This window comes from Salvelinus namaycush, chromosome 21, assembly GCF_016432855.1.
Source record: "Salvelinus namaycush isolate Seneca chromosome 21, SaNama_1.0, whole genome shotgun sequence".
NCBI lineage: Eukaryota > Metazoa > Chordata > Actinopteri > Salmoniformes > Salmonidae > Salvelinus > Salvelinus namaycush.
In genome coordinates, this window is record NC_052327.1 from 22,303,604 (window position 1) to 22,328,369 (window position 24,766).

Sequence of the window (24,766 nt, forward strand, 5' to 3'; positions counted from 1 at the left end):
GCGCACTAAACTTTTATTTTGAAACATCTTTCTCGACGTCACGGGTGAAAGGTGTGACCCGGATGTTAAACACGCCCACCACGACTTGGTAACCAATCACAGACTTTATTTTATTTTGGCCAATGAGTAGTAGTCGTCGATTGAGGCCTTCGCGGCGTGCGCGGGGTTGGTGTTGTTTTTGAGACGGATCGATACTGAAGTTCTATTTGTGCTTTTCTCATACGTTAACAATGCCGTATGCTAACCAGCCAATCGTGAAAATCACAGAATTGACGGATGAGAATGTTAAATTTGTCATAGAGAACACCGATCTGTCGTGAGTAACCATTTAAATGAATTATCCAAACGTTAGCTTACTAGTGAACGAGCTCGTTACGTAGCTTGTGAGAGCGTAGCCAGTGCAATGAATACCTGGCGCCCGCTGACACATACTTGAAATAACTACAGCATGACATATGTCCATGTTTTAATATTTCTGTATGCAGGTCAATGATGACGCAGCAATGGAATGTTAGACCAAATCATGTGTAAAGTTACATAACTAACGCGTTAGGTCACTAGTTGGCTTGCTGGGAGACGGGTTGCCTCCCACGATGTAACCGATGTATGTACCAACATACACGGAATTACCAAAAGTATGTGGACACCTGCTCTTCGAACATCTCATTCCAAAATCATGGATATTAATATGGAGTTGGTCCTCCTTCTGTTGCTTTAACAGCCTCCACTCTATTGGGAAGGCTTTCTACTAGATGTTGGAACATCGTTGCGGGGACTTGCTTCCATTCAGCCACAATAGCATTAGTGAGGTCAGGCACTGATGTTTGGCGATTAGGCCTGGCTCACAGCTGGTGTTCCAATTCATCCCAAAAGTGTTAAATGGGCTTGAGGTCAGGGCTCTGCGCAGGCCAGTCAAGTTCTATCACACCAATCTCGACAAGCTATTTCTGTATGGACATCGCTTTGTGCACAGGGGCATTGTCATGCTGAAACAGGAAAAGGCTTTCCCCCAAGCTGTTGCCACAAAATTGAAGCACAGAAATGTCTAGAATGTCATTGTATATTGTAGCGTTAACATTTCCATTCACTGGAACTAAGGGGCTTAGTTCAAACCATGTTAAACAGCCCCAGATCATTATACCGCCTCCACCAAACTTTACAGCTGGCACTATGCATCTGGGCAGGTAGCATTCTCCTGGCATCTGCCAAACCCAGATTAGTCCGTCTGACTGCCAGATGGTGAAGTGTGATTCATCACTCCAGAGAACGCGTTTCCACTGGTCCAGAGTCCAATGGCGGCGAGCTTTACACCACTCCAGCTGACGCTTGGCATTGCGCATGGTGATCTTAGGCTTGTGTGTAGTTGCTCGGCTATGGAAACCCATTTCATGAAGCTCCCGACGAACAGTTCTTGTGCTGACGTTGCTTCCAGAGGCAGTTTGGAACTCGTATTGCAACCGAGGACAGACAATCTTTACGCACTTCAGCTCTCGGCTGTCCCGTTGTCAAATCAAATATTTTGTGAGCTTCTGTGGCCTACCACTTTGCGGCTGAGCCGTTGTTGCTCCTAGACGTTTCCACTTCACAATAACAGCACTTCCAGTTGACTGGGGCAGCTCTAGCAGGGCAGAAATTTGACGAACTGACTTGTTGGATCCTTTGATGGTGCCACGTTGAAAGTCACTGAGCTCTTCAATAAGGCTGTTCTACTGGCAATGTTTGTCTATGGAGATTGCATGGCTGTGTGCTCGATTTTTATACACTTGTCAGTAACGGGTGTGGCTGAAATAGCAGAATCTACACATTTTAAGGGGTGTCCACGTACTTTTGTATATACAGTGCAGGTCTGGGATTTTCGAGACAAGTGCAGGGTCATAGTGCCTGCTCATCACCCTGGAGGGCTAACTAGATCATAAGCTTAAATATTACATGAGACTGCTATTGGCTGAAGTTACAATGTTAATGTGTTCTTTCACATGTGTTGTCTGATTATACAGGGTTGCAAATTCCATCCGACGTGTCTTTATGTCAGAGGTTGCAACAATAGGTAAGATACTCTATCGCCTGTGCTTGTTCTTATTAATAATATTATGAATATGTAGTGGTTTGTAAAATCCATGTCCTCGCCACAATGGTTAGTGTATGTGTTAATCTCCTGTCTCATTTCAGCTATTGATTGGATTCAAATTGATGCAAATTCTTCTGTGATCCACGATGAATTCATTGCTCACAGAGTGGGTATGTAGTGAATTGTACAACTTTTGTTTTTATCCCTTCTAGTGCCTCCTGTGTTCCAATATTGCACTGATAACTATGATCACATTTTCAGGTCTTATCCCCCTCACAAGTGATGATGTTGTGGACAAGATGCAGTACTCCAGAGTAAGCATTTGAACACCTGATGAAGATGGCGGAAAGTAACATTGCCAGCCATGCTTACATGAAGATGAAACCCCTAATGCTTTGCACCTCTCTTCCCCTCTACCGCAGGACTGTACATGTGACGATTTCTGCCCAGAATGCTCTGTTGAACTGACGCTGGATGTTCGCTGCACAGAGGACCAGACCCGGCATGTGACCTCACGAGACCTGCTGTCCAACCACCCTCGAGTCATCCCTGTGAGTGAGCTTCCATTCAACCATAATTCAACGTAAACTTTCCTCCCCTTACTATTTTCTTCAGAACTGAATTGACTTCTATATTATCTGATCTTCAGGTGACCTCCAAGAGTCGAGACAATGATCCCAATGACTATGTTGAACAGGATGGTGAGCTGCTCTTCCCCATGGTCTTCTATTACAGCATTTTATTATAAATATTTGGTGTCTTACCCACATTACCTCTGTTTCTCTCTCTCGTCTCTGCCTCCTTTGTCTTGTCAGACATTTTGCTGGTGAAGCTTCGAAAGGGTCAGGAGCTGCGTCTCAGAGCTTATGCCAAGAAGGGCTTTGGCAAGGAACATGCTAAGTGGAACCCTACAGCCGGCGTATCCTTTGAGTATGACCCAGACAATGCACTGAGGCACACTGTGTACCCACGGCCAGAGGAATGGTGTGTTATATTGTAATGTTCTTTATTAAGGGAGAGACAAAGTATTCTGTGAGGGAGAGTGTCACTTATTGTTTATCCATTAGAATTGACCCTGCTATTCTCTGTCTCAGGCCAAAGAGTGAATACTCAGAGATTGAGGAGGATGAGGTGCAAGCCCCATTTGACCCCAATGGCAAACCTGAGAGGTAAATTACATGTCTGTTATGGAGCATTTAGTGTGCATCATCAGCAGAAATGGGCACGGTTATTCAAATATTCAAACAGACGTTGGTATTCGATTACTTGGGAGAGTATTCATTTTTGAGGAGAACAAATATAGGCCTATTTTAACAGTAAAAAGGCCTTTTCTAAAATGTAATCAAATTATATACAGTGCCTTTGTATAGTATTCAGACCTCTTGACTTTTTCCACATTTTGTTATGTTACAGCCTTATTCTAAAATGGATTTAAAAAAAATATTCCGTAGCAATCTACACACACTACCCCATAATGTCAAAGCAAAAACAGGTTTTTAGATAATTTTGCAAATTTATGTGATAAATTCAACTGATTGGACATGATTTGGGAAGGCACACACCTGTCTACACCTGTAAGGTCCCACAGTTGACAGTGCATGTCAGAGCAAAACCAAGCCATGAGGTTGAAAGAATTGTCTGTAGAGCTCTGAGACCACATTGTGTCGATGCACAGATCTGGGGAAGGGTACCAAAACATTTCTGCGGCATTGAAGGTCCCCATGAACACAGTGGCCTCTGTCATTCTTAAATGGAAGAAGTTTGGAACAACCAAGACCCTTCCTAGAGCTGGTCACCTGGCCTAACTGAGCAATCGGGAGAAGGGCCTTGGTCAGGGAGGTGTCCAAGAACCCGATGGTCACTCTGACACCGCTCCAGAGTTCCTCTGTGGAGATGGGGATAACCTTCCAGAAGCACAACAATCTCTGCAGCACTCCACCATTCAGGCCTTTATGGTAGTGGCCAGACAGAAGCCACTCCTCAGTAAAAGGCACATGACAGCCCATGTGGAGTTTGCCAAAAGTCACCTAAAGACTCTGACCATGAGAAACCAGATTCTCTGTTCTGATGAAACCAAGATTGAACTCTTTGGCCTGAATGCCAAGGGTCACATCTCGATGAAACCTGGCACCATCCCTACGGTGAAGCGTGGTGGCAGCATCGTGCTAGGGGGGTGTTTTTCAGTGGCAAGGACTGGGAGACTAGTCAGGATCGAGGGAAATATGAACTGTGTAAAGTACAGAGATATCCACGATGAACTGCTCCAGAGTGCTCAGGTCCTCAGACTGGGGCAACAGTTTACCTTCCAACGGGACAACAACCCTAAGCACACAGCTAAGACAATGCAGGAGTGGCTTCGGGATAAGTGTCTGAATGTCCTTGAGTGGCCCAGCCAGAGCCCGGACTTGAACCTGATCGAACATCGCTGGAGAGACCTGAAAATATCTATGCAGCAACACTCCCCATCCAACCTGACAGAGTTTGAGGGTCTGTAGAGAAGAATGGGAGAAACTCCCAAAATACAGGTGTGCCAAGCTTGTAGTGTCATACCCAAGAAGAATCATTGCGGTAGTCGCTGCCAATCGGTGCTTCAACAATGTACTGAGTAAAGGGTCTGAATACTTATGTAAATGTATATTTCAGTTTGACATTTTTTATAAATTAGAGAACGTTTCTAAAAACCTGTTTTTGTTTTGTCATTATGGGGTATTGTGTGTAGATTGAGGGGGAAACAGTTGTAATCAATTTTAGAATAAGGCTGTAACGTAACAAAACGTGGAAAAAGTCAGGGGGTCTGAATACTTTACGAAGGCACTGTATGTGACATTGCTACATAGCCTACAAGGATAGACCATAACATTCAACACATGTTGCGCCCCATAGAAAAAGTCACCTCTAGCCTACACACATTTTGGTCAATCAAAGCAGCGCTACAGTCGGTCTCCATGTGTAACAAGCGAAGTGGGAGATTAATAATCAATGCAAAATAGAATTGGCTAAATGAGAAGTAGGCGGCTACAATGCTCAACCAACAGGTAGGCCGTTTCATATGAACGGAGTTGTTGTAGACCAGTACGGGGAGCACAGCAAAATTTCCTCACTTAGCCATGCTACTTTAACTAGCTAGCTGGCTAACTTAGATGGCTACTGTAGCTGGCTAGCTTCTTTAGGTACAAAGATTTGATGAAGTCAAAACATGCACTACCAGATGGTATGATAGATATCCTATGGCAGCAATAAGTTTGTCTAACTAGCGGGAGTCGGTTTGGCTACTTTCTCTCCCTCCGTGCCCAACACAGACTGTCACACACACCGGCCCCTGCTCCTCTCTCGCCCCACCCTTCTGCTGAAACAGAGCAGATATCTGAAAAAATATACGATTTGAATGGTGGTGAAATCAATTCAAATACCCATCCCTAATCATCAGTGTCCACTGTCCTTTCCTATGAGGACAATACCAATTCAAATACCCATCCCTAATCATCAGTGTCCACTGTCCTTTCCTATGAGGACAATACCTGTATGTGATAGAGGTTTTGATTGTTACAGCAGTATGTGATGACAAAGTCAAATTTATTTATATAGCCCTTCTTACATCAGCTGATATCTCAAAGTGCTGTACAGAAACCCAGCCTAAAACCCCAAACAGCAAGCAATGCAGGTGTAGAAGCACCCAAAGAGGGTGAATAATGATCGAGAAAGACGTCACGGTTAATTTCTGTTGTCTCAAACTTTTGCAGGTTCTATTACAATGTGGAGACGTGTGGCTCACTGCGACCTGAGACCATCGTCATGTCTGCTCTGGCAGTGCTGAAAAAGAAACTGAGTGACTTACAGACCCAACTGAGCCACGAAATCCAGAGTGACGTCCTCACTATCAACTGAGACCTGCAGTTTTAGCCAGTCCTACAACATTGAGACTTGGAGAGCAGACCCAGTTGCAAATCATAAACTTTTTGGATGACAACAAACCTTGATGTAGGCAGGAAAAAAGTTTATTCAAGAGCTCGCCAACTGAAATCAGCAGCTTTTATATCGTCCACCACATTTTGTCCTTTCTCTTCGTTCTCTGCTATGTTAATATTTGTCCTTTTGTTGAAGTTGTTTGCGGGAACATGTTTTGAATTGTCGTTTATTTTGTCTACCGAAAGAATAAACTTCCATTTTCATCCAGATTGAATGTGCTTGCCTTTGAATATAAATAAGGTGATGAATGGGAGCATAGGTGAGCAGTCACTGATGTGATTTGGGACAATTCTACAAATGATATACTCTAAATGCAAACAAGCCCTATATACCTTCTCTTGCAAAGTGGTCTCAGAACATTTCGTATTCTGTATGTAAATCAGAGAGACTCCATTTAGTATGTTACAATTCATATGGTATGTATTAATAATGTTCATCCATTTCGTATGATGTTACAAATTCCAATTTCTTGTGGCTTACGTTAGCTAGGCTAGGGTTTAAGGTTAGGAGTTGGGTTATGTTAAGGAAAGGGTTTGCTAACATAGTAAGTATTGCAAACTAGCAAAAAAAGTTGTAAGTACTTGCTAAAAAGCTAAATTTATCCATGAGATTAACACGCAACCTTAGCGTTACACTCCTACCAACCACCCTCCTTTTGTTTTTGCTTTAAACTCTGGTGGCTTTTTCTAAACTAATAATAATATTGTATACTACCAAAATAAAGTACATTTCGATTTCAACTGTAAGTCCTACAAACATGGTAGTACTGTTAGAAAGGTTTCAGATAAAGGTGTCAGTGACTACTACAGAGCCTGAGATACAGCGGATCCCAAAAACACAAAGGTCATCAGTAAGCTAAGGACCCTGGTACTAAATACCTCCCTCTGCAACTGGATCCTGGACTTTGTGACGGGCCACCCCCAGGTGGTAAGGATAGGCAACAACACATCTGCCATGCTGGTACTCAACACGGGTGCCCCTCAGGGGTGCGTGCTTAATCACATCCTGTACTCCCTGTTCACCCATGACTGCGTGGCCAAGCACTACACAAACACCATCATTAAGTTTGCTTACGACGAAACAATGGTAGGCCTGATCACCGGAAGTTATGAGACTATAGGGAGAAGGTCAGAGACCTGGCAGTGTGGTGCCAGTGTAACAGTATAACTTTAGTCCGTTCCCTCGCCCCGACCCAGGCGCGAACCAGGGACCCTCTGCACACATCAACAACTGACACCCACGAAGCGTCGTTACCCATCGCTCCACAAAAGCCACGGCCCTTGCAGAGCAAGGGGAACCACTACTTCAAGGTCTCAAAGCGAGTGACGTAACCGATTGAAACGCTATTAGCGCGCACCACCGCTAACTAGCTAGCCATTTCACATCTGTTACACTAGGACAACAACATCTCCCTCAATGTGAGCAAGACAAAGGAGCTGATCGTGGACTACAGGAAAAGGAGAGCCAAACACGACCCCATTCACATCGACAAGGCTGTAGTGGAGCGGGTCGAGAGCTTCAAGTTCCTTGGTGTCCACATCAAGACAGTCGTGAAGAGAGCACGACAACGCCTATTCCCCCTCAGGAGACTGAAAAGATTTGGCATGGGTCCCCAGATCCTCAAAAGGTTTTACAGCTGCACTATCGAGAGCATCCTGACCAGTTGCATCCCCGCCTGGTATGGCAACTGCTCTGCATCCGACTGTAAGGTTCTACAGAGGGTAGTGCGTACGACCCAGTTCATCACTGGGACCAAGCTTCCTGCCATCCATGACCTCTATACTAGGCGTGTCAGAGGAAGGCCCAAAAAATTGTCAAAGACTCCATTCACCCAAGTCATAGACTGTTCTCTCTGCTACCGCATGCCAGCGGTACCGGAGCACCAAGTCTAGGTCCAAAAAGCTCCTTAACAGATTCTACCCCCAAGCCATAAGACTGCTGAACAGTTAATCAAATGGCTACCTGGACTATTTGCATTGACCCCCTCCCTTTTTTTCACACTGCTGCTCCTTGCTGTTTATTAGCTATGCATAGTCACTTTACCCATACCTACATGTACTGTTACGGATACAGGTATCCTTTATGTGTATTTCTTTGCTCTCCTTCTCCTTTTCCCTTACCCAATCACATTCCCTTTCCCTTGGTTTAAAACCCTGTCAGTTGTTTTCTCTGGAGCTCAATCTCTCTGTCTGTAGATCTCTTAGTTGGTTTTTGCAACTACATGTCACTTTGTCCCCACCTGTGAGTATTGGTTTTGTTATGGTGTTTGTTTGATGGTGGGAAAAGGGGGTAACCAGACAGGTCGCCCATGGGCATACACTACCCGTGGGAATACTTTGTATAAACACACTAATTAGAACTGGGTGGACCACCCTCTGTATTTTTGGTTAGTTAGTTAGCTGTTGTTGAAGTAGACTAGTCTAGCTTAGGGGTGTTTTGGGATATTTGTTTCTTTCCTTGGGTCCAGCTCAGCCCCTTTTCCTGACCCTTTTCTTGGCCTTCCTTTTGTAGGTGTCCTGGCTTAGCTACAACACTACTACAATACTAGTTGACACCAACTATTGTCCCTGACATGACCACTAGAGGGCTACTACATCTAGCCAAAGGTATAAACGTAAACAGATCATCAGTCCCGACCTGTTGCCTCACCCCTATGTATTTGGCCATTGAGAGGCTTTGAAGCCACCTTTTGGCCATATTGGCACTCCCCAGTAGGAGCAGTCCTTCATAGGAATCAATGGAGAATTCTACAGTATTTCAATCTGTGGAGGCCGCTGAGAGGAAGACAGCTCGTAATAATGGCTGGAATGGAATGGTATCAAACACATGAGGAAAAAAACTAACATTTGTTTGATACCAATCCATTCTGGACATTATTATGTGCTGTCCTCCCCTCAGCAGCCTTCACTGATTTGATTAAAGGCAGACTCAGCGATATGATGTAGATGCAGAGAGTAAACATCATAGTGGGTCAATTTTTGCAACAACTAAGAGTGTTGAAACGCAAGGCTCAACTTCTACGCTATTTTGCGCCCGTGGCTAACACGCTCTAACAGCCTGAAGCAAACCTGTGCGCATGCGCAGTGACTGTCTTGCATCTTGCTTATTTCAACATCTGCGGTGCTGCTGGTGGTAATGTCATTTCGCTGAGTCTACCTTTAAATGTTTCAAGAACAAAATTACATGTATTTTTTTATTGTTGTATGGGAGACCGAAACATTAGTGATCTAAAAATATACTTTAAGGTTTGTGTTATTTTACATTTTTTATGTTTAGCTCACATAATATAATAAAAAAATATGCATTAAGGTGTCTAATAGAATAAATGCATTTCTATATCTTCCAAAATATTTTTAACGGTGGAGGGAGGACTTCAGATGGAGGCACGCTGGCTTTAACCCAGCGCCCCCTATATGTCATCTAGTGTAAATATAAATCATTGGTCCAGACAAACTGTACCATCTGCATCATGATGACTTGCACGCTAACGGAATGGTGCGTGGATGGTGAACATGCAGAAAAATGGAGACGTGAGATGAGAAGATATTCATGTTCAAATGATTGCCAATATGTTTTCCACATTTCTTTGCAGAAAGATCATCAATTCGAGGCAATTGATGTCAGGTCAGAACCGACTATTATTGCATGATATCAGTCATAAAAACAGCAACAATGTTGCGACAGACGAGGAGCAACAATATTGCGTTCGTTGAACGCTGCCTCGTAATCTACAAGGTGGGGGTGGCTCATGTGCAATTTATCTTAAGCCTAATAATTCACTATGGAAATTGCTTCCCTGCCTTGACAGTAAAATGAATGTAAATTTGTTTTTTTTACTACTTGTCATTTTTATATTTATGAAGATTATAGCAACGCTTGCAAGTTGCAACAAGACAATCTCTGCTTTTTTGTTTCAGATAGATGTGGATATCTTGATGTGCCTTCAACTTTGTCTGATGTACTGATGACACATCATCAACACAGAGGCTGAGATGTCTGCAGCAGAACCTGAGGCCTGTGCCTGCTCCTCTTCTTCACTTGATGTGGAAGAGAAATGTCAGTACTATGGCAATTCCAGCTCTGATCCTCCCACTGAACCACATCCAGACATGGACATGTTCTGGTACACATTAATATTAAACCTATATCTCTATCTCCAGCTATTGCCATGATTTAATTGTTATTGACTGAATATGTTGATGTAATTTTGTCACTGCAGCTGTCACAGTGTCCAGGATTCCTTACTGAGCTCTGACAGCCGCTTCACAAACTATAGAGGGATTCTCAACTGGATCATTATCCTTCTGGTGAGTCATTCTTTCTGGATACTAAATATGATCATACTAAATGTGATCAAGTTCTATAAGCTATGCAGGGAAAGAGAAGAGACCAATATTGTTGTATTTTGTGTGTTTTTTCAGATCTTGACCCATGCTCACCTGTTCCTGGATAACTTTATACAGTGAGTACACACACACACACACACACTCGATTAGCAATTCATGTGTTTTCTTTTTTCTCTAACATACCCTCTTCTGAACAGACATGGCTTCTTGATTGACTTGAGGAAAGTCTTGGAGCACCTAATGGAGGACAATTATAACTGGCCGTCTGTCAACCTGATACTGGGTGAGGCTTTGTCACCACTGCACTATTGTCAGCTTAACTAACTGCACAAGGAATATACTGTTAATGAATTTGAGTAATAAACTCACTCATCCTTCATGCTTCTCCCACCTTTGCAGCTGCCAATATGTTTGCTATTGCTGCTCTTCTACTTGAGAGGTGTCTGGATAAGGTGAGACAGTTCTACCCTTGGCTTTTCAAATAAGAGAGGCTAGGCTATGTGAACTGTCTCACAAAGGTTGATATGTGTGTGTCGATTCTAGGGAACACTATCCCCCAGTGCAGGGCACTGTTTACACCTGGGGAACCTGGGATTACTAACACTTTTTCCTGCTGTTATCATTCTATATGATACTTCAATATCAACAGGTAAATACCGCAAGTATGATCTGCACAGATATTGACCTGTACCTGAAATTCCAGGTTGTTATAGCTCCATTGCAATAGAGTATATTTAGCTTTGTGTGGATGTGCAACCTCAACTTAAGATGATGACTCACCCTGTCTGGTGAAACTGTTTCACTATCTGCCTATCAGGGGGAGCATATTTCTCACTCTGGACCTACACTGTTCTTGGGCTCAAGCTTTATTCTTACCAAGAAACCAACAATTGGTATCGTCAGGGGTCTGTTCCATCTCCAGGTATGTCAGTGGCAACCTTTTTTTTTTCTTTGTGGCTGCAGTTACTGCTGGTTGATTTCCTGCAGTTATCACTAATTGTAATTGCTGCTTAGGCTGAAGATAATTACTCTGCTGTTTGGATTTCTGGTGTGGTGAACATCTGTATCTGTTTTCCAGGAACAGACGAGTGTGTATTACATGAGACCAAAAAACATATAGAACACTTAACTATTAAAGGTGAGTGTCCTTCTTTCTCACGCGTAATGGCTTGTGCACAATTTCTGCCTGTCTAGTTGTAGACTAAGAACACAGACAGTTAATGACATTGACTGTTCTTTCTGTCAGACCTTTACTACTTTCTCCTGGCGCCCACTTTATGCTACCAGCGAGACTTCCCCTTCACACCAAGGGTCCGTATCAACGTTCTTTGTAAGACGCTGATAGAAATGGTGAGAACCTCACCCACACAATACCTATCCCGTGTAATTATTGTGTTAATATGCATTGATTATCCACCATCTTATTTTGGGTCTCTACTTTCAGGTGGTCCTTACTCAAATTATTGTGGGAATTGTGCAGCAGGTGATATGTTTTATCTTTTAGGTTTGGTATTAAATTATCCTTCTGTTTGCAAGTCTATCTAAGATTTATTTGAAATAGCTTTATCTTTGTTACCCATTGTAATTCTATTCCGTGCGTACCTTTTGTTTTCCTATCAGTGGATTGAACCCATCTTCCAGAGATCAGAAAACTCCTTCTCTGTGAGTGAAAGCAATATCCCCTTTTCATCAAAAATGTAATGATATAATAATTTCACATTATTTCCTCTGACTGTTCCTTTCCTCTAGAATATGGACATCACTACCAGGGTGGAGCACTTGATGGAGCTTGTGGTAAGCGTGTTTGTGTTTTAGGGTAGGGGAGCATTATTAGTATGTTCTGGTGGTGTCAAACAATAGCCGTGTCAATAAAGCGGTCCATTTTCCTTTACAGGCTCCCAACCACTTCCTGTGGCTGATGTTCTCCTTCCTGTTTTCTCACTCCTACCTGAACTTCTGTGCTGAACTGTTGTGCTTTGGAGACCGCCATTTCTATGGGGATTGGTGGTCCGTTATATCATAATCTTTCATTTTGGATGACCCACTTGTATGTGTAACAGATGTGTAATAGATTCATATTTTCATCTGCAGGAATGCTAAAACACTGAAATGTTTTTGGGGGAATTGGAATATTCCTCTTCATAAGTGGCGCTACAGGTAGTAGTGACTCTTGACACCTAATAGACTTTTCCATTTTCTCTCAGAAGAGGTATGGACTGTGTGTGTAAAACTAACTTCAATCACTCTTTATCCCTCGCCTCTTTTTCTCTTACATAAAGACACTTGTATACACCACTACTGAAAAAGAGGGTGTCACAAAAGCAAGCAGATTTGCTGGTCTCCCTGATGTCAGCTGCCCTTTGCGAGGTAGGACTGGTCATAGTAGGACTGGTTGGTGTTATTATTATTATGGTGTAGATGGGTGAGTACAATCAGTTCAGTTATCCTGTGTGAAATAATGATTAGTTGCTAACTGCTTAAAGCTGTCCCATGTGCTACTATGAGACAATCCATGGTAATGGGTTATGTATTCACTTTTTGTTCCTTGCAGTATGTCATTGCTCTGCCCTTACACAGCTGTCGTCTATGGATCTTCTTCATGATGATCTTTGAGGTGAGGGAAACTGAAATACCATGAAGTATATACTGTATGTGTTTATGCAGTGTGTGTGAACATGCATGTTAGCTCATCCCTCTCTTTCCTTGTCCCAGCTCCTGGTAGATGTTTACCTTGGAGACTATTTCAAGGGTAACTATGGCAATGGGCTGGTGTGGCTGTGCTTTCTACTGGGTCCTCCGCTGGCTGTGATGACCTATTTCCATGACCACTACATGAGTCACCATGGCCAACATCCTCCTGGACTGTCCGTTGCTGAGTGTTTGTCATGATCACTGTCTTGTACACAATTGGATATAGCACTTTCGGATACCTTTGAAAGACTTATGTCCAGCAATGGACAATTTGTAAGGACAGTTGGCATATCAGACAAATTGTTCCCATTTTTGTTGAAAAACTCTTGAATTTGAATTTGAACTTGAATTTGAAAAATCTGTGGATACGTCTTGTAATGATATGAGTCAACCACACATGAAAGATATGGCTGCTTATTCACTGTATATCAACATATGGTTTTGGTTCACCCAATTTTACTGTAAGCTTATGGATTATAGCCAACTTATTTCAGACAACATTAACTACTGGGTGAAAACTATTAGTAAATCACAACATGTTGAATTTAAGTACTGTTTGAAATATGTAGCTTCCAATTGAATTGTTGTTACTCAATATGGGGAAATGTGCTCTTAAATAAACAGCATTTGAAGCTTTGTTGTCTTTGGTTTATTAAAGGGGCAATCAGCAGTTGCTACATACATTTTTGAACTTATAAATTAACGATATGTACCCATTGATTCTTGAAGAATACAACTTCTAAATGCCTCATGAGCTTAGTTCAACTGTAGTACCCCATCAGAACCGAAAATATAAGCCTGTTTTCCACCAATATTTGTAAACAAAGTAAATGTAAAAAAAACACTATTTAGCATCAAAATATGGTTAAATCTATAATGTTGATATCATGGCGGGTAAGTCATTGCCTCCATAGCTCTGTCTATTAATTTATTTGAAAGTGGTTACATTTCTCCATCCACATCCCTCAGTTTTGTACCAAAACGAGGGGGGATACCTCGTTAACTGCTGTAAAGCTGTCAGATACTGTACATGTGTTTGCATGTTGTGAACCACAATTCAATGCGCTGGCCATTAATGTGAATCACGTGACCCCGTCATTGAGGCAGGCGGAAATGAAAGTTAACTAGCTAGTTGTACCAGCGGACCACAGCTAAAAAGGTAATTACGCTAAAATTAACAAAATACGTTACCAACAATGTCAAGTAATGTAGTATTGTTTAATACATTTCTTAAATAGTACACATATCCATCTACGTTTACGAGAAAATGTGACAATTATCTTGTCCTTATGCCGACAACAAAGCTGTTCGCTAGCTTGCTAGGAGCTATCAAAATAGCTCACCATCTTCCGTGTTTTGTTTTTGTGTGCAGGGTATTTAAATACGGAGACAATGAGCCAATTTGAGTTACTGATATGTAGCTACAGTTAATCGATACGTTTAGCGAGCTAGTAGTTTGCAGCAAATGCGATGTCTCACCTTGGAACTAGCTAAGTTAGCTACATCTCTTACAGGCAGTAAATGTTGATGTTCTCGTCTTGTCGATTTCGTTGGGTTACGCTGTTTACTAGTAACGTTAGCTAGCTACGGCTAATTGATCCGCTAGCTATATGCTTTCATAGTCGACATCAGTGATGAAATTACAAGGTGATTCACAAGGACTCGGCCACGACCCAAGTTATTGGCTAAGAGATAACGTAGCAAACCTTATCAGACTAGCTAACCATCTCTTCACTGATGTATGTGATAGCTAACGTTAGCAAGGAGTTTGCTATGCTGGACGGATGACGTGTATTTTAAGACGTGATAACACCCAGATATGAGTCGAAACTATTCGAGCTACTACTGTCTACAATGACTAGCTAGATATGTAGAGGAAATACAATCCACTGCCAGTTGTCATTGTGCCAGACAGGTCTTTCCAAGGTGGTGAGATGCCTAGATAGCTAATGTATGATCATTTGGCTGTAGTAATGTAGATGGCATTGGCATGATATTGTTGGCTAGTTCATGTCTGTTGTAAGGATTCACTGAGACATGCTATTTTACTATGTATGTTGTTTACGTTGTGGAGGGTACACAGGGGAAATGCATAACTAATTGTTTTGAATTGCAGTGTGTGATTTAGGCCTACTTTACAGTTTGCCTTCATGTCGGTTATGTGTGCTCTCTGATTGTGCCTGTGTGTGTCTCAGGGCTGTGATGTCATGGCAGCTGCCAGTGTGACAAGACCTGGCAATGTCCAGACCACAGAAAAATCACAGTTGACCTTGAAAGGTAATAATCAATATGAAACTTAATTCCTCTCATCTATCACCTTCTATTGTAACCTACTCTAATACTCATCCTCCTCTTCCCTATGTATGTCTGACAATTTCTCTCATGCCAACCACCCCCAGCTCTTTTCATCATCCATTGTTATTCCAATTTCCCATTTGCTCTCCCTGCCATTTATTCCCTCCCTTTTGCTCTCTTTTCCCTCAGTGAATTTTTAATTAACTACTAATATGTCACCCATCACTCGCTCCCCCTCTCATATAATATCAGATAAAACAGGTTTAATTCACCTTGACAGTTTAAAAGAATTGGAAGATTTCTAGTCTATTGAAAAGATACAGCAGTAGCCTAACAGTTATTCGGCCCATGTTTTCATTAGCGGATATTTCATTAAGTTCAAAGTTCATTCTGACATGGATAGGCAGACAGTTGTCACATTTCACAGGCCAAGTGAGCATCACAGTAATATGGAACAATCAACAACTAATTTATTAACATAACATGCAATCCAAGGGGCAATATCCACCTTGTTGTGCATGTGTCAGCTAGAGGGCGATATTTGCATTTTTGTGTTTTCTTGACATACATTTACTTGCCATACAGTTACAAATGCAGAGTAGCTGTAATAAGAATGTTTTATTACTGTAGGTTAATGGTTGATCAGAGTTCGGTGTACCACAGTCATTCAAATGGTCTCTTTTTGTCATTTGCATTTATGTTCATCAAATTCTTTTTTTTCTTGCCGCAGTGGTCTCAGCAAAGCCTCAGTCACCTAAGCTGCCCACCCGTTCCAGACTCAGCTCTTTTGTGGAGGTGACTGCCGATGGCCTGACTAGTGAAACCAAGAAAACAGGAAAACGCACTGGACACCTTGAGCTACAGTGGAACGAGGACCTCACCCTGTGAGCCACAGCCCCCCCCCCCCCACCCCCCCACCTTCTCTCAATTCTGACACAACATGCCAATGCTATGCCGCTGTCCAGTAATACCACATGAATGTGTAATGTAGGTTTATCTGTCTGTGTAGCTGATTTTAACTTGTGTGTTGTGTAGGAATGTGACGCCTCAGAGCCACTTAGATCTGAAGTTGTGGAGCTGCCACACCTTGAGGAAGGAGTTGCTGGGAAGTGCCACCATTGACCTGCTTGACACCCTGCGTACACATGATGGCAAGAGTAAGACAATAAAAGTGTATTTTTAAAGTTGTTTTAATTTTTATGTAGGCCTGTGTCCATGGATTGTTAATAGGATTCCTAGTCATGCTACTAAAGTAGTCTTTCCAGTTGAAAATATTTGGGGTTATCCTCTTCAGAAATGAAAGATCAAATTTACACTTGTGAAACAGACTCCCTCAGGATGTTTTTTTATACAAACATGTAAGAAGAAGAGAGAAAGAACTTTGGTTGCCTTTACGCAATTGATAGAGCACATCTTATCATCTCTTACTCGCCCTAATCCTTCATTTTTTTTTCTCTCCTTCATTTTCTCTTTCTTCACACTCTCCATATATCCCTCCCTCCATTCCACACTCCCCACTTTCCCTCCAGTGGAGAATCTGCAGCTCAGTCTGGTCTTGCAGACAGAGAACAAAGGCTCAGTTGTAGCAGGAGGCGAGCTGAACGTCTGTCTGGACGGCCTGGTTGTTGATCTGGGATCTTTGCCCAATGGCAGCACAGCAACAGACAGTGAGTCCCGCCTTACAACCCACATTCACACACACACGTTAACACTTACAAAAAAAGTACACACTATTCTTAATGCAAACAAAATGCTCCCACACACACACACACTTTCACTCTTTCTTGTATTTTCTCTCTCTTGGTCTCTGGTATATATTCACACTCATTACATTTAGGGACATGTTTGTGGTGACTTCTATTTGTTCTTTTTCAGACTCCACCCAAACGAAAAGTGGGGCTCATTTGGAAAAAGCCAAAGAGTTTTTACTTTGAAAGTGTGGTGGTCTCAAATGTGATGGAATATGAGTATTTTGAGCCATCGTTGCCTGTGTGCAAGTTTGTACACAGTTTTTCACGGGTTTTGGCAGAGTCTTTCACATGTTTTGAAACATGTGGACAGAAATACTCTGTTTGACCACTTTCCACACTTTCTTGTAGGCCTAGTTGATACTCTTGCTTAACATCCACTAGGCCTATAACTTGGGGACACACTAACAGAATTAGATTTAAACAACAGTAACGGACCTGTCAATAGTTGACTACACGTATACAAACAAGGGGCGGAAAAAGAGCCCAAACAGCAGACAAACTTTTGTAAGACAAAGATTGGGCTTTTGACAAAAATTGGGTTTTCCTCTAGAGTTGTTTTTAATGAATAACAACCCATTAACTTATTTATAGGGGTTGCTTGAGTTTCCCAGTTCATGCATCTCTCATCTTTGTATAAAACAACACACAAGCCTTTTCATACTGAATCACAGAGCCAGAGTGTTTCCTAGTGAATGAACACAAGTCAGGGTTGGGTCTCTGAGCATATGGTTCATAAATGTGTCTCTGTATGTGTTTTATATATATCTAAATATGTGTGCATGAACATTAATATTGTTCTTAAAGCGATGAATAAGCTTCACATCCTCTGTTCCTTTTGGATCTGTTACTTTGGTGTTCTCCAAGCACTGTTTCACACACGCACGACATCATCACGCACAGCCATGCACACTTGCGCACATGCTTGGGAGTACTTATGTGTAATTTGCTTCTCAGAATTGCGTAATTGAGTCTTATTTCTGTGAGCTGTGCAGGACAATCAACTCCTGTGATCCAGGACCGGGGGGGGGGGGGGGGGGGGGGGGGAATAGGTGTATTAAGGCAATGAAATGTGCTTTCTGATGTCATAATGGTCTTGTTTGTTGGGGATGGTTGTTAGTGAATAGAGGTCTTGAGTGTGCCCTCTGAGGTCAGATTTTTTTGGGGGGGATGTTTTTTCCGGGATGTATGAAGGTCTGGAGTATGTGCTCTCTGGCAGGTTGGTGTATAAAGGTTCAAGTGTGTGCCCTGTTGCTGGGGGAAGGTGTGTTAAGACCCTCTGTGTTCTCTCTGAAGGCAGCTCTGTTACTTTAGTGTTTTAAATCATTTCCCCTGGCAGATTATTATTTTTTGACACGCTGACACACACTGCTACCATAAACAGGCCTTTGTGCTGCAGCCAGTAAAAAAACACACTTAGACCAGACAGTACTCACCTTTATGTACAGTGGGGCCTGAAATTGACACCCTTGATAAAGATGAGCAAAAATGACTGAATAAAATGCATATTTAAAATACTGAGCTACATGTAACTGCCAAAATAAAGGATACACCAACATAGTGTCTTAATAGGGTGTTAGGCCACCACGAGCCAGAACAGCTTCAATGCATCTTGGCATAGATTCTACAAGGGTCTGGAACTCTATTGGAGGGATGCAACACCATTCTTCCATGAGGTGTTTTGTTGATGGGGTTGGAAAACACTTGTCTCAGGAGCGGCTCCAGAATCTCCCATAAGTGTTAAATCCGGCTGTGATCTGATGACTGAGATGGCATATGGTTTACATAGTTTTTATGCTCATCAAACCATTCAGTGACCGCTCGTGCCCTGTAAATTGGGGCATTGTCATGGTTGCTAGAATAATGGCCTGGCAAGCATTTTTATACATGACCCTAAGCACAATGGAGTCTTATGATTTAGATTTCTGCCTAAATAGACATACCCAAGCATACATTATTTTCACGAGATGGCTATAAACAATTACTGGTAATGTTGCATCGTTTTAGAAAGGTCTGGAACTCACCTTTTCAAGTAGTATTTAAAAAAAATAAAAAATAAAAATTGCTGCCGTGTACTCACTTTTGAGGACACAAGCTCATTATGAAAATATGAACAATTATGACCCCCCCCAATTCAACCAAAGTTTGCCAATAGGGCTTGGAATGACTGAGATGCGTTCTAAATATAGTAGCAATCAAATAATTAACAACTTACGATAAGATTTCACATTTCTTATAACTGTAAAATAAATATGATCATACTTGGTGACAGTACAATATTGGCACTATTTCATACAACTGACGACAGAGAATTTTCTCCTTAACATCCACTGAGGGGTGCAGAGACACCATTCACATGTGTGCAGACTCGTTACAACTTCAGCTTTAAGCACAAAGTGATTCTGTCCGTCTGTGACAAAGATAAAGGGGTCTTGTTTCAGTGCTATGAAATTATTTAGTATTTCTTCATGTTGAGAGCTCTAAACCTTCCTGTAGGTTTTCACTCCAACCCCAGTTATAACTAACCTGAATCAGCTTATCAACCAGCTAATTATTAGAATCAGGTGCGCTAGATTATGGTTGGAGCGAAACCCTACAGGACAGTAGTTCTCCAAGAACAGGGTTGGAGAGCTCTGCGCAAGACTGTCAGATGGGGCTTACTGCCACTATAAGGCACGGGACCCACAGAGTGCTTTATACAATGCATTCGGAAAGTATTCAGACCCCTTCCCTTTTTCCACATTTTGTTACGTTACAAACATATTCTAAAATGTATTACCCCATAATGATAAAGCAAAAACAGGTTTTTAGAAATCTTTGCAAATTTATTAAAAACAGAAATGCCTTATTTACTTAAGTATTCAGATCCTTTGCTATGAGACACAAAATTGGGCTCAGGTGCATCCTGTTTCCATTGCTGATCCTTGAGATGTTTCTAGTTTCTAGAGTCCACCTGTGGTAAATTCAATTGATTGGACATGATTTGGAAAGGCACACATCTGTCTATATAAGGTCCTACAGTTGACAGTGCCTGTCAGAGCAAAAACCAAGCCATGAGGTCGAAGGAATTGTCCATATAGCACTGAGACAGGACTGTGTCGAGGCACAGATCTGGGGAAGGGTACCAAAACATTTGTGCAGCATTGAAGGTCCCCAAGAACACATTGGACTCTCATTCTTAAATGGAAGAAGTTTGGAACCACCAATACTCTTCCTAGAGCTGGCTGCCTGGCCAACCTGAGCATTCGGGGGAGAAGGGCCTTGGTCAGGGAGGTGACCAAGAACACGGTGGTCACTCTGACAGAGCCCCAGAGTTCCTCTGTGGAGATGGGAGAACCTTCCAGAAGGACAACCATCTGTGCAGCGCTCCACCAATCAGGCCTTCATGGTAGTGTGGCCACTCCTCAGTGGCCACTGGCCTCACTCCTTGTTTTTTTTATACAATATAGCTCAGTATTTAAATTATTTATTTTATACAGTCATTTTCATCTTTATCAAGGGTGTCAATCATCATCGGATCCCACTGTATATAATGGAAACACTTTAGTAAATCCAGGCTGAATCACATCCGGCTGTGATTGGGAGTCCCATATGGCGGAGCACAATTGGCCCAGTGTTGTCCAGGTTTGGCCGGGGTAGGCCGTCCATTGTAAATAAGAATTTGTTCTTAACTGACTTGCCTAGTTAAATAAAGGTTAAAATACACTGCTCAAAAAAATAAAGGGAACACTTAAACAACACAATGTAACTCCAAGTCAATCACACTTCTGTGAAATCAAACTGTCCACTTAGGAAGCAACACTGATTGACAATAAATTTCACATGCTGTTGTGCAAATGGAATAGACAACAGGTGGAAATTATAGGCAATTAGCAAGACACCCCCAATAAAGGAGTGGTTCTGCAGGTGGTGACCACAGACCACTTCTCAGTTCCTATGCTTCCTGGCTGATGTTTTGGTGACTTTTGAATGCTGGCGGTGCTTTCACTCTAGTGGTAGCATGAGACGGAGTCTACAACCCACACAAGTGGCTCAGGTAGTGCAGCTCATCCAGGATGGCACATCAATGCGAGCTTTGGCAAGAAGGTTTGCTGTGTCTGTCAGCGTAGTGTCCAGAGCATGGAGGCGCTACCAGGAGACAGGCCAGTACATCAGGAGACGTGGAGGAGGCCGTAGGAGGGCAACAACCCAGCAGCAGGACCGCTACCTCCGCCTTTGTGCAAGGAGGAGCAGGAGGAGCACTGCCAGAGCCCTGCAAAATGACCTCCAGCAGGCCACAAATGTGCATGTGTCTACTCAAACGGTCAGAAACAGACTCCATGAGGGCCCGACGTCCACAGGTGGGGATTGTGCTTACAGCCCAACACCGTGCAGGACGTTTGGCATTTGCCAGAGAACACCAAGATTGGCAAATTCGCCACTGGCGCCCTGTGCTCTTCACAGATGAAAGCAGGTTCACACTGAGCACGTGACAGTCTGGAGATGCCGTGGAGAACGTTCTGCTGCCTGCAACATCCTCCAACATGACCGGTTTGGCTGTGGGTCAGTCATGGTGTGGGGTGGCATTTCTTTGGGGGGCCGCACAGCCCCATGTGCTCGCCAGAGGTAGCCTGACTGCCATTAGGTACCGAGATGAGATCCTCAGACCCCTTGTGAGACCATATGCTGGTGCGGTTGGCCCTGGGTTCCTCCCAATGCAAGACAATGCTAGACCTCATGTGGCTGGAGTGTGTCAGCAGTTCCTGCAAGAGGAAGGCATTGATGCTATGGACTGGCCCGCCCGTTCCCCAGACCTGAATCCAATTGAGCACATCTGGGACAGCATGTCTCGCTCCATCCACCAACGCCACGTTGCACCACAGACTGTCCAGGAGTTGGCGGATGCTTTAGTCCAGGTCTGGGAGGAGATCCCTCAGGAGACCATCCGCCACCTCATCAGGATCATGCCCAGGCGTTGTAGGGAGGTCATACAGGCACGTGGAGGCCACACACACTACTGAGCCTCATTTTGACTTGTTTTAAGGACATTACATCAAAGTTGGATCAGCCTGTAGTGTGGTTTTCCACTTTAATTTTGAGTGTGACTCCAAATCCAGACCTCCATGGGTTGATAAATTTGATTTCCATTGATAATTTTTGTGTGAGTTTGTTGTCAGCACATTCAACTATGTAAAGAAAAAAGTATTTAATAAGAATATTTCATTCATTCAGATCTAGGATGTGTTATTTTAGTGTTCCCTTTATTCTTTTGAGCAGTGTATATATACACACACACACACACACACACACAGAGAGAGGCTTACAAACACATGCACTCTTATATGTCCAGTGCGCACACAACATCAACGGAATATATATGTTCAGAATAATTGTGAGCTGTTAAACCATATGGAAATATTGCCAATGCCAAACAGCAAACAAAATAAACTGTATTGGAGTTGGTGGGGAGGCTTGCTGCTGAGGATTGTTTTTTAGGGGAGCACATGAAATCCAAGACGCTTTGGCTCAATTCGTTGAAACATTGACTTTTGCGAGAATTTCAATAAGCAGTATTCACCAGCAGACGGTCGACCCTTTAACCACATTCCAACTTACTTTTCCTCCAGCTCCGGAAAGTTAGCTAAAGCAACACAAACAAACATACATACTTTTGTATATATAGTGTATGTGGACACCCCTTCAAATGAGCAGATTCGGCTATTTCAGCCACACCCTTTGCTGACAGGTATATAAAATCGCGCACACAGCCATGCAATCTCCATAGACAAACATTAGCAGTAGAATGGCCTTACTGAAGAGCTTAGTGACTTTCAACGTGGCACTGTCATAGGATGCCACCTTTCCAACAAGTTGATTTGCCAAATTTCTGCCCTGCTAGAGCTGCCCCAGGCAACTATAAGTGCTGTTATTGTGAAGTGGAAACGTCTAGGAGCTTCAATGGCTCAGCCGTGACGTGGTAGGCCACGAGCTCACAGAACGGGACTGACGACCGCTGATGCGCATAAAAATCATCTGTCCTTCGTTGCAACCCTCACTACCAAGTTCCAAACTGCCTCTGGAAGCAACGCCAGCACAATAACTGTTCATCGGGAGCTTCATGAAATGGGTTTCCATGGACGAGCAGCCGCACACAAGCCTAAGATCATCATGCGCAATGCCAAGCGTCGGCTGGAGTGGTGTAAAGCTCGCCGCCATTGGAATCTGGAGCAGTGGAAACGAGTTCTCTGGAGTGATGAATCACACTTCACCATCTGGCAGTCAGACGGACGAATCTGGGTTTGGCGGATGCCAGGAGAACGCTACCTGCCCAAATGCATAATGCCAACTGTAAAGTTTGGTGGAGGACGAATAATGGTCTGAGGCTATTTTTCATGGTTCGGGCTAGGCCCCTTAGTTCCAGTGAAGGGAAATCTTAGCGCTACAGCATACATTACATTCTAGACTATTCTGTGCTTCCAACTTTGTTTCCACAGTTTGGTGAAGGCCTTTTCCTGTTTCAGCATGACAATGCCTCCGTGCACAAAGCGAGGTCCATACAGAAATGGTTTGTCGATTTCAGTGTGGAAGAACTTGACTGGCCTTCACAGCGCCCTGACCTCAACCCAATCGAACACCTTTAGGATGAATTGGAATGCTGACTGCAAGCCAGGCCTAATCGCAAAACATCAGGTTCCGACCTCACTAATGCTGTTGTGGCTGAATGGAAGCAAGTCCCTGCAGCAATGTTCCAACATCTAGTGGAAAGTCTTCCCAGAAGGGTGGAGGCTGTTATAGCAGCAAAGGGGGGTCCAACTCATGCCCATGATTTTGGAATGAGATGTTTGGCGAGCAGGTGTCCAAATACACTACATGGACAAAAGTATGTCTCATGTCTCTCAGGAGGTATATGCGGACAACAGCTAGACTATGACGAGCTCTGTTATTATTGGATGATGCATTCAGAGCAATATGACACAATGGTTTCTCCCCAACTAGACCGATATGGCCTCTCACAAGGCCTTTTCAGATGGGTGAAACAGTAGCATTCCCTGGAATTTTGATCTGGTGTGATTTCCTCTTCAGATATTGGATGGTATATTATGAAGTTTGATATATCAATGTTGTGTCCTTTGTCTGTCCTGTTTGTACAGAGATGCTGCAGTCGGACAGACAAAACCTACGCAGGACCCAGAGTGAGGAAACCCCCAGTACAGCCAGCGGCCCCCACGGCAGGTGAGCAGCAAACATGCACATTTTAATTGACCTGTATACTATTTATACTTTGTTGTATTCATACCCCTACAGAGTACATACTGTATGAACAAACACTTTCACACAAATGGTCATATAGATTCATTTCACAACTTAGATGTACAGAGACTCACTTTCTCTACCCTCTCACACATACACACATACACACATGCACTCACTCACACACACAAACTCTCAGAAGTCTAACTTCAAATACACTTCTTTGAGGGTAATGTTCAGTGCAGTGATCCAACACAGAGGTGCCCTAATCAAATCAATGATAAGGTTCAGATGGGGAGCGCGCCCACGTGTTAGACACTAGTCTGCTCTACTACAAAGCACAGATGGTATTTTATGGTATTTCCCTGAAAACATTATAGGGCACTGCTCTGGACCTTTTTTATTTATTTTATTTATTCGAA

General features: G+C 43.0%; 3 protein-coding genes across 3 annotated transcripts in view; all 3 read left to right on the plus strand.

The window, feature by feature from the left end:
* The first annotated feature begins 119 nt into the window (after positions 1–119).
* On the plus strand, positions 120–6,243 carry LOC120066197 (DNA-directed RNA polymerase II subunit RPB3). The gene is made up of 9 exons (XM_039017394.1): positions 120–316; positions 1,998–2,047; positions 2,170–2,238; positions 2,330–2,382; positions 2,491–2,619; positions 2,718–2,769; positions 2,884–3,052; positions 3,163–3,237; positions 5,809–6,243. The coding sequence occupies exons 1-9, from the start codon at positions 231–233 to the stop codon at positions 5,951–5,953; spliced, it is 828 nt and encodes a 275-aa protein (XP_038873322.1). The 5' UTR covers positions 120–230; the 3' UTR covers positions 5,954–6,243.
* Positions 6,244–10,026: 3,783 nt separating this feature from the next.
* On the plus strand, positions 10,027–13,269 carry LOC120065825 (diacylglycerol O-acyltransferase 1-like). The gene is made up of 11 exons (XM_039016874.1): positions 10,027–10,157; positions 10,254–10,341; positions 10,456–10,496; positions 10,578–10,663; positions 10,780–10,832; positions 11,459–11,468; positions 11,627–11,730; positions 12,001–12,042; positions 12,130–12,174; positions 12,932–12,994; positions 13,093–13,269. The coding sequence occupies exons 1-11, from the start codon at positions 10,027–10,029 to the stop codon at positions 13,267–13,269; spliced, it is 840 nt and encodes a 279-aa protein (XP_038872802.1).
* Positions 13,270–14,163: 894 nt separating this feature from the next.
* LOC120066199 (NEDD4-like E3 ubiquitin-protein ligase WWP2) overlaps positions 14,164–24,766 on the plus strand; it is a 41,370-nt gene continuing 30,767 nt past the window's right edge. Inside the window, exons 1-6 of the mRNA XM_039017395.1 lie at positions 14,164–14,230; positions 15,267–15,348; positions 16,097–16,250; positions 16,402–16,523; positions 16,896–17,033; positions 24,245–24,326. Of these exons, the coding sequence (XP_038873323.1) occupies positions 15,279–15,348; positions 16,097–16,250; positions 16,402–16,523; positions 16,896–17,033; positions 24,245–24,326 (566 nt within the window). The 5' untranslated portion in view covers positions 14,164–14,230; positions 15,267–15,278. The remainder of the gene's footprint in view (positions 14,231–15,266; positions 15,349–16,096; positions 16,251–16,401; positions 16,524–16,895; positions 17,034–24,244; positions 24,327–24,766) is intronic.